The 17,700-nt window shown below is 31.0% G+C and overlaps 2 protein-coding genes across 5 annotated transcripts in view; both read left to right on the top strand.

Annotated features, from left to right (window-relative positions):
• On the top strand, positions 4,865–7,226 carry LOC104735880 (myb-related protein 1). Of its 4 annotated transcripts, none has more exons than XM_010494526.2 (7): positions 4,865–5,001; positions 5,089–5,300; positions 5,391–5,467; positions 5,657–5,714; positions 5,821–5,905; positions 5,987–6,056; positions 6,300–7,226. In XM_010494526.2, the coding sequence occupies exons 2-7, from the start codon at positions 5,093–5,095 to the stop codon at positions 7,011–7,013; spliced, it is 1,212 nt and encodes a 403-aa protein (XP_010492828.1). In that variant the 5' UTR covers positions 4,865–5,001; positions 5,089–5,092; the 3' UTR covers positions 7,014–7,226. The 4 variants fall into 4 exon arrangements, with proteins under 4 accessions (XP_010492828.1, XP_010492827.1, XP_010492826.1 ...); XM_010494525.2 differs by having other exon boundaries at positions 6,288–7,226; XM_010494524.2 differs by having other exon boundaries at positions 6,282–7,226.
• The window catches only part of LOC104772343 (general negative regulator of transcription subunit 3-like), a 7,920-nt gene continuing 5,933 nt past the window's right edge, over positions 15,714–17,700 (top strand). Inside the window, exons 1-5 of the mRNA XM_010496972.2 lie at positions 15,714–16,048; positions 16,433–16,438; positions 16,521–16,652; positions 16,922–17,059; positions 17,507–17,557. Coding sequence (XP_010495274.1) covers positions 15,956–16,048; positions 16,433–16,438; positions 16,521–16,652; positions 16,922–17,059; positions 17,507–17,557 — 420 coding nt within the window. The 5' untranslated portion in view covers positions 15,714–15,955. The remainder of the gene's footprint in view (positions 16,049–16,432; positions 16,439–16,520; positions 16,653–16,921; positions 17,060–17,506; positions 17,558–17,700) is intronic.

Here is a 17,700-nt window from a genome sequence, read left to right as displayed (position 1 = left end):
GGAGGAATGTATGAAATTATTGAATAGAAGTTATTTTTGAGTTAAATGACCTTTAATGTCTTTAAAGTGAGTTAAATATTAATAAATTTTTATATGTGTCTTGACTTTTTTAAAAAGGAATACCAAGTGTTTCCTTCCAAATTTGAAGTGATATAGTATTTTAGTTTTCTTATATGATTTTATGAACTTCAATGTAAAAGTTTTTCAAAGTAATAAGTACACTCACTGATTGAATTATAAAATTTGGAGAAATGTTTATTTCGTTTAATCATCTGCTTTTTTAAATAAATTAAATAAGTATGTTGTTATTCCTACAAATAGGACAACATATATTATAGTTTAACCATGGAGTTAAGCAGTGGAAATGTAACTTGTGATTGCAAGACAAAATGCTTATATGTTACACATTGATCGTTTAAAAATGAATAGGAACATCTAATTCTCAAATAAAGTTGATTGTTTTGTTAAAACCAACATATGTGAATTTATATAACTATGCAAATTTAAAAAGTAAATATGAATAGATTAGAAAGGCAAGAAATATAAAAGAAATAGTTTTTTATATAAATAAAATAAAAATTGAAAACAATGTTAAATATATATAATACTTTCTACATTAAAATATAGAATCAAACTCTTACAAGTTACAACACATATGAGATATAACAACATTTGATATTGGTAGGAGAGGAGGAGAGAATGTTTACTATAAGATGGTAATCCAAATTAGATAATGGAGATGAATCTTTAAAAAATAGAACAATGTAATATCTATATATATATATAATACTTTCTAAATTAAAATATAGAATCAAACTCTTACAACACATATGAGATATAACAACATTTGATATTGGTGGGAGAGGAAGAGAGAATGATTACTTATAAGATAATAATCCAAATTAGATAAAGGAGATAAATCTTTTAAAATAAGAACAATGTAAAATATATATCATGTAGTCTCTAAAATTAAAATTTAGCATTAACAATTTACAATGATATTTCATTTTTTTTTTAAAACCCATACAACAAAAATAAGAAATCAAAAATAACAAAAAAAAAAGAAAAATGATTTGAGGTATTGTAGAAGAGAATGAGAGAATGTGAAAATGAGATAGTAAAAGAATGTCAATATGAGAGAATGATAGATTGAGAGAATGCTTATTTATATGATAAGAAATGATGGAAGTTACATTTAGAACTATGGAGTTACAATAGTAATTTATTGTGTTTGAATAAAATTGAGTGGTAGAATATGATTAATGCATAATTTATTTTATTTTCAGTTATAATTTTATTTTAATGTGTGAGTTAAATGTATTGTGTTTATTGGATCTTAAATATTGTTTAAAGCAATTAGAAAGCAAATAAAAAAATAAAAAAAATTAGAAAACATTAAATGAAAATCAACCAATAAGGAGAGACCAAAACCTTACTTTTATATATATGATATATTGCTTTAAACTTTGAAATGAGAAATATATTATAAACAATAATTTTACATGAGAAATATATTAATTTAGCCAACCAAAATATGAATATAAGTTTAGCCAACCAAAATAAATAAAAAATATTAAAATTTAACCAAAAATAATTTCTCTTGAAAGATAATAAGTTAGTAGGAGGAATGAATTAATGTACAATTATTGGATAGGAGTTACATTTGAGTTAAATGGAGTTACATGTCTTTAATTATAAATAAATATTTTAATTTTTTATAACCTAAAATAAAAGGAATACCAAGTGGCTGAATCAAAATTCACATGATTTGGTTGTTTGTTGATATAAACTCAACACTTACACATAATATTTCAAAATAAAAAATATTACTTTTTAAGTGACAAACTAAATTAGTTTTCTTATAAAATTATATGAATTCTTCAATCTCAATAATTTTTAAAATCCCAAGGATAACTTATATTTTTTTGGTTTTCACTCATCAATTTAATTTATAGTGCTAGATTTCATACTAATGGTTTCATCTTTAGAGAATTTAGTGAAATGATATTTTTAAAATTATATTTTATTTTTATATTTAAGTTCCAGTTGAATATGTTTTTTTTTTTTGGATCATTTTTTATTTAGATTAAAGACACTAAAAACCAATTGTTTAATTATGTTCTTTTTGTTTTCAAAAACCTCAAATCATAAAAAAAAAAAATATATTGATCTCTGCAGATTTACAATTGGATCACAAAACAAAATAGTCTTTATAAATGGATAAATGGATAATTATATTGATCTTTAAATATTATATTGATCTTTATAAATTATTAAAAATGATACATGAATATGTGAGATAACCAGAGACATAATAGATAATTACATATGGATCATTTCAACTTTATGATCTTATTGTGTGGTGAATATTGTAAGGAAGTATGAAAATAATGACTTATAAGATGTTAATATAAAATAGAAAATGGAGATAAACATTTTAAAAGATTAAAATAAATATATAAGATATACATATCATACAAACTCTAAAACTAAGCTTTTACAATGATATTTGATTTGATTTTTTATAACCCATACAACAACAATAACAAAAAAAATACAAAACAAAACAAAACAAAACAAAAAAGAGATTTGAGAGTAGTGGAAGAAGATGAGAGAATGAAAGAGTGATAGACTAAGAGAATAAGATAATGAGTATTTATAGGAAGAGAAATGATGAAAAATTACATTTAGAATAATGAGAGTTACAATTCTAATTTATAGTTTTGTTTTAATACAATTGATTAATACAACTTAGTGGAGAAATAAAGTTAATGCATAATTTATAGGGAGAAGCTATAAAGATTTCAGTTTTATATTATGTGAGTTAAATGTAAAAATTAATTGTTTTAAATTTGTGTTTTAATATTATTTTTTTTTTGGTTAAAATTGCATTGCCAAGTGGACCAATAAGGAGAGACTGAAACTCTACTTTTATATATATGACTACTTAAAGAGTGACATTTCAACGATCAATCAGCAAAGTAAAGGAAAGACACATAGGTGATTACAATTTAACAATTATAAAACAGGCGATAACATATCGTAAAATGAGTTAAGCTCTAGTTCTGCAAAAACACAAAGCATCTCATATCAGTTACCTGCTACAAAAAGCATACTCAAAATTTGATCTTTTCTGAAACTACAATTGATATAGAACAGAGAATTATCTTCTGCCCATATGAGTTAATATATATATATATATGGTGAAAGTGAAATCAATCAAAAGAGTTCCAACACACATTTTGCTTGTTTTAATTTGCTTTTGATGGTATTCTAATCTTCATCAAAATAGACTTTTGAGCACACAATGTGAAGCCTCTCTTTGTGGAAGCATATTCCCACCCACATGCCAATCAACTATTTTGGCAATATGCTCAAATACTTTTAACTGAAGGTTATGAAAAGGTTCTTCACCAAACAGAATAAAGTGCTAATGTGAGAAATCAGAACCATGAGATTTCACCAAAAAAAGATTGAAAAAAATGCAAAGATATCATTCAAGGAACATAAGATTTGTGTTTTTTTTTTTTTTGACATTTTCCTTTAAAACCATAGACCATATTTCTCACCTAGTTTTTTTAATTTCTTTTTGTAAGGCATCTATCAAACTCATTAAGATATGTGAGACTCTATACTAGATAGTGGATATATTCTCAATTGCACATAGAGAAGCCATCATTTCAGCATTTGGCAATCACAGACTTCTATATTTGATATTTATATATCTTTATCTATGAACTTATTCTATATAGCTGTATATCATATAGAAAAGTATCTTTATACTTAATCAGGCAGGAGAAATATATTTGTGAAGTCAAAATCAAAATCAGATTCAACACCACAATATGATCGATGATGGAATTTAGAGCCGTAGTCATCACTAAAGAGATTCAGGGAAGTACACTGTAAGAAAGCAGCCAAACATTATATACATATATGCTTCACGAACTTATACATATGCACACATAAACATACAAATATTGCACCGAAGACATGTTGAATTGCATTTGGAACAGACAGGAAACGTTACACACACACATAAATACATACATACATGCATACAGAGATAACACATGCATAGATAGGCCAAATAAGTTGTGCCAATCAAAGAATGAGAGCTATGGGTCCCCCACTAATATTGTACTGTTTAGAGAGAATAGGTACTACACTTGTTGAAGGAGACAGCATGAAATATTCTACATTCGCTTTCTCAATTATCTTTGAAGACAAAACAATGTTGAAACATATTTGGGTATTCTTCATCATAAAATCATACAAATAGCATCACTATAAACTCTTGAAACATGGCCAAATAAGCCATTGTTGATTTTGATCAAATCTATCTTAAAGTTTCAATAGAAATGTTTAGACTAAAGATGCATCTAGAGACTGGAAAAAAATGACTTTCAAGTAGGAACAAAAACAATACAGACAAGTGGAAAGCATTGAGAATATACCTCAAGAGATAGAGAGGTTAGAGCTGTGGACTTTGAAAAAAATTGAGGAATAAGGAAAAAGAATGAATTCCCCTGCCCAAGTAGAAAAGTTGTCAAAAAGATTTGGAGAATAAGATACTTTCATATACCAGAATGGTGAAAGAATGCGCATATGATGCATTAATTTTGGATCAATTCTGGTATCTAATGCAAGGCTTGAATTGCACTGAAAAGTTGTAGTCCAGAGGAATCAAAACATGAAAAAAATAATCTAAGCACACAACCTACAGTATAAACGATAAGAACACAAATAACAAAGCAACGATTGGACCAGTTATTCATATTCCATACCTTAGTTATCATCCTCTAGTTTGCCTTTTTCCCATTCAACTTTCTATATAAAGCAAAGTTGCAAAGACTTTTTACTCTTGAGAGACCCGGCCTGAAAAAGAGCATAAATAAGGAAAGCAGCAACGACATCTTCCCAAGTTGGTGGAGTTGCAGACCATAGTGTATCTCTGAACTGAGAGCTGCAGGCTGAACTTAAAAACTAAGATTGTGTCAGGTAAAAGAAAAACATTTGGTCTTTACACTCATTATTAATGCCGTATTACTAGGTGGATAAATTTACATTACTTTATTTTGAAGACAGACTTATGTATTACCAACACCAGCACCAAGGAAAGAGCATCCTCTCTTCATCGAGAATGCCCATTCCTTCTGAAAGGCATCCATTCCTCCGAGGAAATGGCACAGGAGATTCTGGACTCATCCTCTCAACCGATGCAAAGCCACGACTAAAATGGACTCCAGATCTTCACGAGAGATTTGTTGAAGCGGTCAACCAGCTTGGCGGAGGAGATAGTACGTTATATTATTAGCAAACGAACCAATCCTTGACAACCAGGCTTTTAGACATGATCAGTATTAATGTGTATACTTTTGTCTCTGCAGAAGCTACTCCTAAGACAATCATGAAAGTCATGGGTATTCCAGGCCTTACCTTATACCATCTCAAGAGTCACCTTCAGGTAATCTATCAACACTTTTCAACAGACATGCATAAACTCATCAGGTTTCTATACATGACTCGTTGATGAATTTGCTTCGTAGAAAAACTGTTACAGAAAAACAAAAATGATGATATGTCAAGAAGTAAAGATCTGTAATATTTGATTTTGCTTTTACAAAAGTTATTGATTTCCAGATTTGACTACCAGAAATATAGGTTGAGCAAGAATCTTAATGGACAAGCCAACAGCAGTTTAAACAAGACAAGTAAGCTTAGTTATTCATTACTCGAATACAAGAATATTTCAATCTAAAGACTCATTTTCCTTTTTCCAAAGTATTACCTACAAGTTACTAAAGTAACCTGGTTTAGGTGTGATGACCATGGTAGAAGAAAACCTCCCTGAAGCAGAGGAAAGTCACAGTGAGAGTCTAAGCATTGGACCACAGCCGAGCATGTAAGAAATATGGCTATTTTCTTACATATTCTAACGTATTGCATTTTCAAATAAATGACCTATATATATTTGTGCACCCAGGAACTTGCCTATAAGTGATGCACTTCAAATGCAAATAGAAGTTCAGAGAAGGTTACACGAGCAGCTTGAGGTATCATAAACTGTACTTCGTGGATTTAATCTGTTTAAAGTAGCTATCCGTGCTGGTAACAACAGTGCTCAAACATGTTAAAAACACACATAAAACAATGAAAATCATAAGTATAGTGTACAATAGAGCATCCATCAATAGAGGCTAGAACAACCATATCGAAACAGAGAGAACAAGAAAGCATTTAGTTACAATTTCATTAAAAAATATTTTATACTGAGTCAGGTACAGCGACATTTGCAGCTCAGGATAGAGGCTCAAGGAAAGTACCTGCAGTCGATCCTGGAGAAAGCACAAGAAACACTTGGAAGACAGAACCTAGGCGCAGCTGGGATCGAAGCAACAAAAGCTCAACTCTCAGAATTAGTATCTAAAGTGTCAGCAGAGTATCCAGAATCTAGTTTCCTAGAACCGAAAGAAGTGCAGAATCTACGCCATCAACAACAGATGCAAACAACTTATCCGCCTAACTCCTCCCTTGACAGTTGCCTAACCTCAAGTGAAGGAACCCAAAAAGCACCAAAGATGCTTGAGAACAACAGATTGGGACTAAGAACATACATCGGAGACTCAACTTCAGAGCAGAAAGAGGTAATGGAAGAACCATTCTTCCATAGAATGGAGCTCACATGGGCAGAAGAAGAAAGCATCAGAGAGAATAATAACAGGCAACCACCATATATTTCCACAATGGTTAACAACAACGCAGAACCAAGAGTCTCGTCTTCAAGAAGAAGCCCTGGAAGATTGTCAATAGGAGTGGGTTTACAACATGAACACAGAGGAGGGAGTAGCAACAACAGTGAGTATACACAAGAAAGATTCAACGAGAATGGTGAAAGTTGCAAGATGGAAACACACACAAGAACAACGCTAGATCTTAACACACACGATGAAAACTATGGCACAACAACGCGTACGAAACAGTTTGATTTGAATGGTTTCAGCTGGAACTGAGACGAAACTAAGAAGGCTATAACATCAAGCATCAACCTTTTTATGATCGATCACACAGGAAGTGAAAAAAAAAAAGCCTCAAAGAAGAGAACCTTTGATTTGGTTTGTTTGTTAGCTTGAGAGATTCGTCTAAGATTGAATTATATTAGTCGAAGCTTTGTGCAAAAATGTACAACATTATTGATTTGCCTAGTTATGATCTCATCTTCACCATATATAGTAATACAGATAAATTTACTAAACTTCATAAGAACGTAAAAGCTCCGTGCTTTAAATCAAATTCGGATCATCAACAAAGTAAGAAACATACCTACACATGTGTAGGCAGAGATAGAGAGATCATCGATGCCTTTGCGTATAATGCGTTTCAGAACACCTCATGAGTAGAGAGTCTGAGACGCATCGTAGCAAATCGGAGAGAAACCGGAAAGTGAGGAACGAACGGCTGCACAACGAGGCGAGAAGATTGTGGGATTGTCCGACGCCTTTCTTGCAAACCGGGTCGGGTCTGGTAGATCTTGGTCGGGTTTTTACCTCATTTGTTTCCAATGTCACGTTTCGTCCCTGAAGTTTTAGTAGGCTCTTAATTTTTTACACAAAGGTTGTGAATGGTTGTGCACTACGCTCCGGAATAGACTGAAGTCGGATCAGTCCGGAGTTAGTACGCCATTCACCATTCCAGACTAGTATGCACTTCTCCATACTATACATCTTCATACTAGTCTGGAATTAAAAAAAAAACCGCAGACTATATAAATTATACTATTAGTCCGATTATTTCAGTTTACTCCATAAAAGCTCCATACCAACTCCATACCAATAGAAAAAGTTGGGTAAAAACATGTTCAAACTAGTTGAATCCTAATACTTTTATCTCATTGGCTAAAGTTGTGTTTCTTTGTACCTTCTAAATATATATATACTAGAGATTGGACCCCCACATACCTGCAGGGTTAATTTATAAAAAAAAAACCTAAGTTTGCAATTAGGCTTGGACTATGCGGAGTAACATTTGTAAATGTATTTGTTAAAAATGTTATTATCATTCATAATCCAACTTTGTACCAATTTATTTTCAGTTTGGTTTAGAAAAAAAGATGATTAAATTTAAGTAAATTAAAAAATAGTAAGAGAAAGATAGTATATCTGTTTATGTCTGTTCCGGGAACCCGTCCCGTCCCATATACGGTATGTCCTGTTTTTTTTTATCTTATAACTGTAGTTTTAATAATATTTTATAAATTTGAGATTGTATATTTAAGTCCAACAAATAAGGAAGTAAGTAAAAGATTTGCATCCACATCATTTTATTTGTAAATATAATTATTTAGTATAGCATTTATAACATAAATTTATATTGGTTTACCTTCATCAAATTTCTAAACGTTTGAAATAATAACTGTTTCACCAAAAATTTTGGATTCACATGAAATTTAATTTAACTATCGTAATTTTATAATCTCATCTTGATATATTTATTTTTTGTTCTTTTTTCTATGAAACTTATAATGTTGTAATTTTATAATTTTTCTTCCTACCCTAAAGAAATCAAAGTAACAAAAGAGAGCTTGTTACCCTACAAAAAAATCATTTATACACATAAAAATATGTTGAAACCCCATAAGCCCCCAAATATATCAACCTGCAACAACAACAACATTTGACGTAAATTGTCTTCACATCAAAAGTATATGTAGGATTATTACCATACTCCTTTATAACCATTTTACAATCACCAAAGCCCAAAAATAAATAACAACAACGTTTTTAAGTGATGGATCCATTTGACTGAACATTAAGAGAAATAGAGGTGACACGGAAAAAAAAAACTCATACCGTATTTAGAGCAGTCCATCCGAGAGTAGCAAACTCATTGATGCATTAGTAAAATGACTATGAATAATATTTTTTTTCTTTGGACCAATTAACTAAGCATGCAATTTTGTTATCGACAAAATATATCAAGTTTTTTTGTTTAATTCACGAAAAATATTTTTGGTGTACGATTTTTTTTATTATTATTTTTTTACAACAAAATATCAGCTCATATGAGTTAATTAGATGGAAAATTGTTTACAAACAAAACATGATGCGGAGATGTACATGCTTGGCGTGCCAAAAGAATCCGCTTTTACATTTGCATTTCGAGAAACTTAAATCAAAGAAAAAGAAGAAAACTTCTCCATGTCAATCTTGATGTCGTCTAAATATGTTGCGAAGACCGGCAAGTCGTGAGGGAAAGACACCATCTTTACCAAATCTAAACTGTTTGTAAAGAAAACCACCTTCCGCCATCCGGACAACCTCGTCGGGTTGTTCAACATGATTCTCGAAAACACGAGCGTTCTTCGCTTTTCAAATATACCACATAATCTAAGGGAAAACCGCTACCTGTGAACCCAGATTTTTATAACCCAGAAAATGATTCGCATTAGCAAACACAGACTCCGTCAGAAATTGGTGTGGCCCTACCAGTACGTGAGCTAAAGCCCAGACCTGTCGGGCTGGAGGACACACAAAAATAGCATGATTGATAGTCTCCTCATCAGCCCCGCACCTTGCACATCCTACATCACAATCAAGTCCCGCCGCCTCAAATTAGACGATCGGCGTATTCTTTTGTTGGTTGCACCACTCAAACCATCGACTCTTTTAGTAACAACAACATATTGTAATTATTAATATATAAGAGGGTATAATTGTAATATTGGCAAATTCCCAATTAAAACTCGAATTTTTTTAGGTTACAAAATATCTTCTCAGATCATATTCTCCGTATATCTTTGTACATAGTTCAAACCAGCGACATTAGCTCCTTCAAAACAAAGGTATATGTGGTGTCAATATATCATCTGGCCACTCCAAATGGGATTTCAGTCACAACGGCATGAGGAAGAAGAAAAGAAGATGAAGAAGGATTGAAAGAAAAGTAAAGGCATATTTTTGGTCGCTGGTGGCTGTGACAGCGATTCACTTCTGAACAGGGCCATAATGTAATTTAAGTACTTGTTTAAACTCGAAACAAGACAAGTAGGAAAACATAATATTTAAAACTCTTCAACAAACTAAACGACAACCCCTCTTTTCCTCTGAGAGTGTTTTCCTTACAAAAGCTTATGACTGATTAAAACCCAACTCTTGCAATTTCTGGTTTGCCTTTAGACGAGCTAAACCGATTACAATTTGTTGAATTGAAGCATGTTTTAACTTTTAGCAAAAATCAAACAGAAGAAGAGACTTGGAGAATTACTTCATGTAAATCAAATTGCATAGGAGAATTTTCTCATTAGCCATCAAAGTTAGAAGCTCTCCAGTTCCAAAGACTCTCTCCTCTGATTTACTTAACATCAAAGTTGGAGATGCAAATAGATCTTACCACATATGCATATTTTGGATCAAACTCGTAAACGTTATTGCGAGAGAGAAGCAAAAAAAAAAAGAAGTGAGAGTCAATGCTGATCGAATTCATGTTTTGGGAGCTAATCTCGCTTATGTGGCGGTGAGGTCGGCATATCCGAAATGGAGAGGCGTGAGGCTATGCTCTGGTCTTGGAGGATGTGACCAGGCTGAGTTCTTCTTGCGGAGCTTTCAGAACATTGTTGATGAGGACAGCCATGCGAATGTTTCATTTTGGCTAACTTAGGCACAACCATCAGGTGGTCGAGTATTTTGTTCGGGGTAAAGTTATTTTTATTGTTAGAAAGAAAAAACCAACTCATAGAAACCCGCTATATACAAAATTAATCATATAACTCATATCCACTATGATTTTTTTTTTTAAGTTTGATTGCGAAGGCATAGAAAAAAAAAACATTACTTTTTATTTCATTTTATTTATTGTAAATTAACACGATAATCATAAGTCCGATGCTAGAATTGTATAAATACAACGTCTGAATTGCTTAGCATTAGGGGACTAAGACCATCATTAGTGGTGGGTACTTTTTAAGTTACTCTCATATTAATTAATTATATAATTAATACTAAATTAATCAAAGCAATCCTAAAAGAACTTAAGCAAAATCATTCTATTACTAGAGAACTCCAAAAAAGGTTACTCAAGCATTTAAATAATAATTTTTTAATTTGTGTTTATTAATTATCAAACTTTAATTATCTAAAATGATAAAACAATTATTTAAATGTTTTATATTACATAAAACAGAAAACAATTAAATTTTACAAATTTTGGAACACCAATTAATAGCAACAACAACGTTCTAGGCCACCTTGGTCTACACAATCTCCGTTGTGGTATCCCTTTTTAATACAGGCTGCTAAACATTCTCGTGACCAAAATACTAATTGTGACCCATACCCATGTCCTCTAATACATACAGCGATGCAATTATCCGAAACTTTGTCGATCTCTGCATCTACACAAAACCACCAAAAATATATATATTAAAATATGTATATGTATAGCCGGTGATAGAGATGTGCAACAAGTTCATTTGCACTGGCACTATACTAAATATAAATGTATTTATATGCTCAGAAATAATTTTCACAAAATATTTATATGTAATTAAGGCCAATTTTTCTAAAACTGAACATAGAGTATAACAATTTTTGCAATTTTTACACCGATCATGTGTATATGCAAGTATGTGTATTGTATATTTGTATATATACTTACGTATAACATGTCTATATATTATTTAGAGTTTTGTATAGACTCCAAAAGTTATGATTAGTAGCATATCACAATCACAAATACAAAAAATTTAAATATACCTGAGGCAATAACAATATGGTTGGACAACGAAACTGCTAATATGACAATTTGAAAAATCACCAAAGCTTTTGTGTTACCCATGATGATAATTATTATTTGTATAAATTTAACTGAATAAGATGATGCTATCTGTTAGAGAGATTCCACTTATATAATTAATCTTAGTCTTGGTAATTTCATATTTCCCAATCTGCTTAATTTTGCTATTAAATGTTTTTCCAAAAAGTTGTTGACATTTATTTTGTATTTTGAACATATCTTTTGACTGTATATTTTTTTTTTGTTGACTATATATTTTTACTATATTAAATGAAAATATTAATATCAATGAATGATAGGAATATGATAGATCTGACAAGTAAAAATTGTATATAAATTATTTTTGCTGGTAAACTAGTACTTTTTTGTTTAACAAGATATGACACTTGTAAGTTTGGTCAACAGTAACTTATGGCATAACTAAATTGAATCAATAGATTGACTTATTAAGTTCTTATTGTTACATTACACACACAAAATATTTGAATAAGAACACATTAATATAATTTGTTATGTTATATGATTCCATTTATTATAATCAACATGATAATGTTTGTACTTTGGCCTCATAAGTCCAATTAGATAGTGACCCACGCTCTACAGCCTGGGGAAATATTTACTTAAATTTAGATTTGTTTGTAACAAAATAATAGAAAATTTATTTATTCTATATATTGTATAAAATTATATATTTATTTTACTTAATTTCATACTCTGATTTCGACCCGTAGTCGGTACTATATTTTGGTTTGGGTGCAATATCAAATTCGTTAATTATAAATTCGGTAAAGTCTAAAAAAACCAACAAAACATGTATTGAAATGAAAAGTAAATGCACATTTTTGGTCGATGGTGGCTTTGACAGCGATTCACTTCTGAACATGGCCATAATGTAATTTACTTACTTGTGTAAACTCAAAACAGAACAAGTAGGAAAATAGAGCATTTAAAACTCTTCGACAAACTAAACGGCAACCCCTCTTTTCCTCTGAGAGTGTTTTCCTTATCAAAGCTTATGACTGATTAAAACCCAACTCTTGCAATTTCCAGTTTGCTTTTAGATGAACTAAACCGATTACAATTTGTTGAATTGAATCATGTTTTAACTTTTAGCTAAAATCAAATAAAAGAAGAGACTTGGAGAATTACTTCAGGTGGATCAAACTGCACATGAGAATTTTCTCATTAGCCATCAAAGTTAGAAGCTCTCCAGTTCCAAAGACTCTCTCCTCTGGTTTAATTAACATCAAAGTTGGTGATGCAAAGAGATCTTACCACATATGCATATTTTGGATAAAACTCGTAAACGTTATTGCGCGTGAGAAGCAAAAAAAAAGTAGTGAGATTCAATGCTGATCGCATTCATGTTTTGGGAGCTAATCTCGCTTATGTGGCGGTGAGGTCGGCAGATCCGAAATGGAGAGGCGTGAGGCTATGCTCTGGTCTTGGAGGATGTGACCAGGCTGAGTTCTTCTTGTGGAACATTTCTTTTTATTTCATTTTATTTATTGTAAATTAACACAATAATCATAAGTCCGATGCTAGAATTGTATAAATACAAAGTTTGAATTGCTTAGCATTAGGGGACTAATAGCAACAACAACTATCTACGATACCCGTCTTTACACAATCTCCGTTGTGGTATCCCTTTTTAGTACAGGCTGCGAAACATTCTCGTGACCCAAATATTAATCTTGACCCATACCCATGTCCTTTAATACACACAGCGATGCAATCATCCAATGAAACTTTGTTGATCTCTGCATCTACACAAAACCACCCAAAAATATTTATTAAAATATGTATATGCATGGACCGGTGATAGACATGTGCAACAAGTACATTTGCACTGGGACTATACTAAATTTACATATATTTTAAGGCTCATAAATAATTTTCAAAAAAAATCTATGTAATTAAGGCCCATTTTGCAAAACTTGAACAGAGAATATAACATTTTTTTGCGTTTTTTACACCGGCCCTACTATATGCAAGTATGTGTATTGTATATTTGTTATATATTTACGTATAACATGTCCATACATTATTTAGAGTTTTGTATAGACTCCAAAAGTTATGATTATTAGAATATCACAATCACAAACACAAAAGATTTAAATATACCTGAGGCAATGACAATATGGTTGGACAACGAAATTGCTAATATGACAATTTGAAAAATCACCAAAGCTTTTGTGATACCCATGATGATAATATTTTTTTGTATAAATTTAACTGAATAAGATTATGCTAATCTTTTAGAGAGATTCCACTTAAATAATTAATTTTACTCTTGGGATCTCATATTTCCCAATCTGTTCAATTTTGCTATTAAATGTTTTTCCATTTATGCTAATAAAATTGTTTTGAGTCAAAAAGTTGTTGACATTTGTTTTGTATTTTGAACATATATTTTGACTATATTAAATGAAAAAATTAATATTAATGATACGAATATGATATATCTGACAAGTAAAAAAATTATACAAATTATTTTTGTCAATTAATATGCTGCAGATAAACTAGTGTTTGTTTTTTAGCAAGATATGACACTTGTAAGTGGGAGTTATTGGTTTGAGATTTGAATAGAGTTTTAAAGACTTTAAATGTTATGTAGAATATGTTGTTATTAGACCAATATTTTGTTAAAATCTGTTAAAGTTTAGTGTTATTAGTTTGTGATTTCTAAAAAATCATTTAAAATCTTTAAAAACTTTGGTTATTGAATTCAGACTTTTATAAAGCCATTAAAAGTTTTGTGTTATTCAATTAAAACAAAAAAACCTAGGATTATTAATGAATTCAATTATTATGTTATTGGTTCATGATTTTTATACACTTTCTTTACAAAATAAAGTCATGAAAAATATCACAAAAATATAGAGATTGTTCGGAGCATTTTACAAGATTTTAGAAAACAATCAACAAAACTATAAAATACTCTCTAACAATCCTAAAAAATCTTTATAATTTCTTTAATAGATCATTAAAAATCTTTCACTTATTCATTTTTGGTGATCTTGTTGAAGTCTTCAAATTTTTTTTGATAATATCTCATAGCCTTAATTAATAATATCTCATAGCAGTGGTACAATTTACTAATAAGGTATATTTAAATTCAAAATTCTTTCAGATAAAGCGGTAATACTGATCATTGAGTAAGTGAGTTTTATTTCACTTTTTCGATAAATTTTTAAATTGAATTTGTTTGTAGATCAATTGGAATAGTAATAGAAAATACTAATAGTATTTATTATTTAAATTTGAGCAGTAAAATAATATCTTTTAAATTTGTTAGATGGAAAAATTAACCACTATAACTCAAATATTTTGTACTTATTTTTAACTAATTTCTTTATGTAGTTTTGAATTTAATTAATAGTATTTAAGTAAACATATAAATCGTCACAAGAATTACTAAATGGTAGTATATAAATTCAGATTCTTTATGTAAATGGATATACCTCCAATACAAATGTTGAGTACAGGTCTATTTTTTTGAAAAAGTTAAAGAAAAATCGTGGTTTCGTTGAAAAAAGCTGAAGCGTACTTAATATGAGTGGTTAAATAGTACCATTAAAAAACTGTTAGACGAGAAAATTATAACCATGAAATATGCGCGCCATAATTCAAATCTTCCATAACTATTTATAAATAAATTGCCTTTATATGTTTTTTCTTCATACCTAAAAATAAACACTTTCATTATTTTGTTTAATGAATTTTATATCCATAAATTTATTAAACTTTCATCTGAGAAAACTTGACCAAAAAAAATAAGGGTATCAATCCGAAAGTAATAAAAGAACGAGGGGGCAAATCGGTGGAAAAAAAAAAGCCCGGTACTCTTTATAAAAAAGTTGGGCCGTCAATGTCGAACTCGAAACTCGTTTAATCAAACTCGTTCTGATCTTTTTTTTTGTTTGTTATATATCATCAAACTTAACGATCCAATCAAAAATCCATTCATCATCTGGTTTACACATCATCATCTTCTTCTTCCTCTCGCCCCACCTCTGAAAGCGAAACCCTATTTTTCATTTTTTTCATAAAATCCGAAGAAAAAAAAAAACCCTAAATACTGTCAGCGCTACTTCCCCAAACCCAAAATCCGACGTATTAGCCTTTTTATTTTTTCTGAAGTCTCTTCTCTGGTTCGGCTGTGATGGGTGCGAGCCGGAAATTACAAGGCGAGATAGATCGGGTGCTTAAGAAGGTTCAAGAAGGTGTCGATGTTTTCGACAGCATCTGGAACAAGGTAACGTTTCCTCTCTTTTCCTCAATTTTATTGATTGTTTAAATCGATAATGCAGGAAGATGTATAGAATTGAACTTTTTAGATTCGCGTGTTTTAGGAACTGTGTTAGTACCATTTCAGCGTGTTAATATAGAATTGAATTTGATGATATCACTGTGTGTAGTAGATTAGGGATTGCGATTGTTGCTTTATGCATTGGGCCCTTGATCGAATTGAGTTTTGCTGAGATCACTGTGTGTAGATTTGGGATGCGATTTTTGTTTTATGCATTGGTCGAATTTGATTTGTTTTGTTGTTATTTAATAAACAATTTGTTTGTTTGTTTTGTGAGGTAAAATTTTCCCAGTGGAACTCAATATCGAGCTCCGTTTGTTTTTTATGCAGTGGAATGTGAGCAGAATGTTTGTTTTCGAAGCAGAAAAGTTTTTTACTGGACAGAGGAAAAAAAACACGGACTTTTTTGGTGTTTCAGGTATATGATACAGACAATGTCAACCAAAAGGAAAAGTTTGAAGCGGACTTGAAGAAGGAAATCAAGAAGTTGCAGCGCTACAGAGACCAGATCAAGACTTGGATTCAGTCTAGTGAGATCAAAGATAAAAAAGTCAGTCTTCTTCTCCATCTTCTACGCCTTACATGGCTCGCTTTTGTTCTCTTAAATTGCATCTGCGATTCGTTAGCTGTGGCTTTGTTTAGTTATCTCTATTGTCTAAATTCATTGTGGTGATTTCAATATTATCATGTTATAACCAAACCGAACATCTTTAGTAAAGGTTCTTTGCACCGGTGGTTTCATATAGGCTGTATGAATCTTAATATCCATTCGTTTTATTAGACTGAAACTAAGGAGAATGTCTGTCATTTGACTTTTAGGTCAGTGCGTCATATGAGCAATCCCTGGTTGACGCTCGGAAGCTTATTGAGAAAGAGATGGAGAGGTTTAAAATTTGTGAGAAAGAGACTAAGACAAAAGCCTTCTCTAAGGAAGGACTGGGTCAGCAACCTAAAACTGTAAGAATTTTTCTGCACTTTTTCGCTGCATTATTTACATTTTCCCATAAGTAATTATATAAAATTGAAGTGTTCGAACTCCAAATAATTGCTAGGGAAGATCTGTTTAGTCTTTGCTTCTACTGTTCATGTGAATCTGATTAAGGAAATTTGTCATGCATTGTTCAGACTGCCAATTATATAGCAAAATACTTGCGGTCAACTTTTTACATAAGCAGTATAGTGGAAGCTGTTTTTTGCTCATGTTTATGTGAGATGTTGGACAAGGAAGTATCAATGAAAATTTTTCTAGATATAAACAATATTTTCTTCTAACACAGCATTAGGTTTCTAGCAAAACATTCTGGTTTTGTGAAATCTTTTGGGAGTTCCTGGGTGGTTATATATATTAGTGAAAACTCTTTCTGGCATTCAGGCTACTGATTTTGTGAGCTTCATGTTTTATAGGATCCAAAAGAAAAAGCAAAGTCAGAGACAAGGGATTGGTTGAACAATGTGGTAAGTTGTTTTGGCGTGTTCCTGCCTTCTTTATTGAATCTTGAACCCTAGTAATGTTAATGGTGTTTTTGAAATATGGTTGATACTTGATATGCCAGGGACTCTAGGTAGTTTGGTCCTTGTGGATCATCTTCAATCAGTGC

This window comes from Camelina sativa, chromosome 20, assembly GCF_000633955.1.
Source record: "Camelina sativa cultivar DH55 chromosome 20, Cs, whole genome shotgun sequence".
Taxonomy (NCBI): Eukaryota; Viridiplantae; Streptophyta; class Magnoliopsida; order Brassicales; family Brassicaceae; genus Camelina; species Camelina sativa.
Note: the sequence above shows the minus strand (reverse complement) of the source record. Positions and strands in the feature narration are given on the sequence as shown.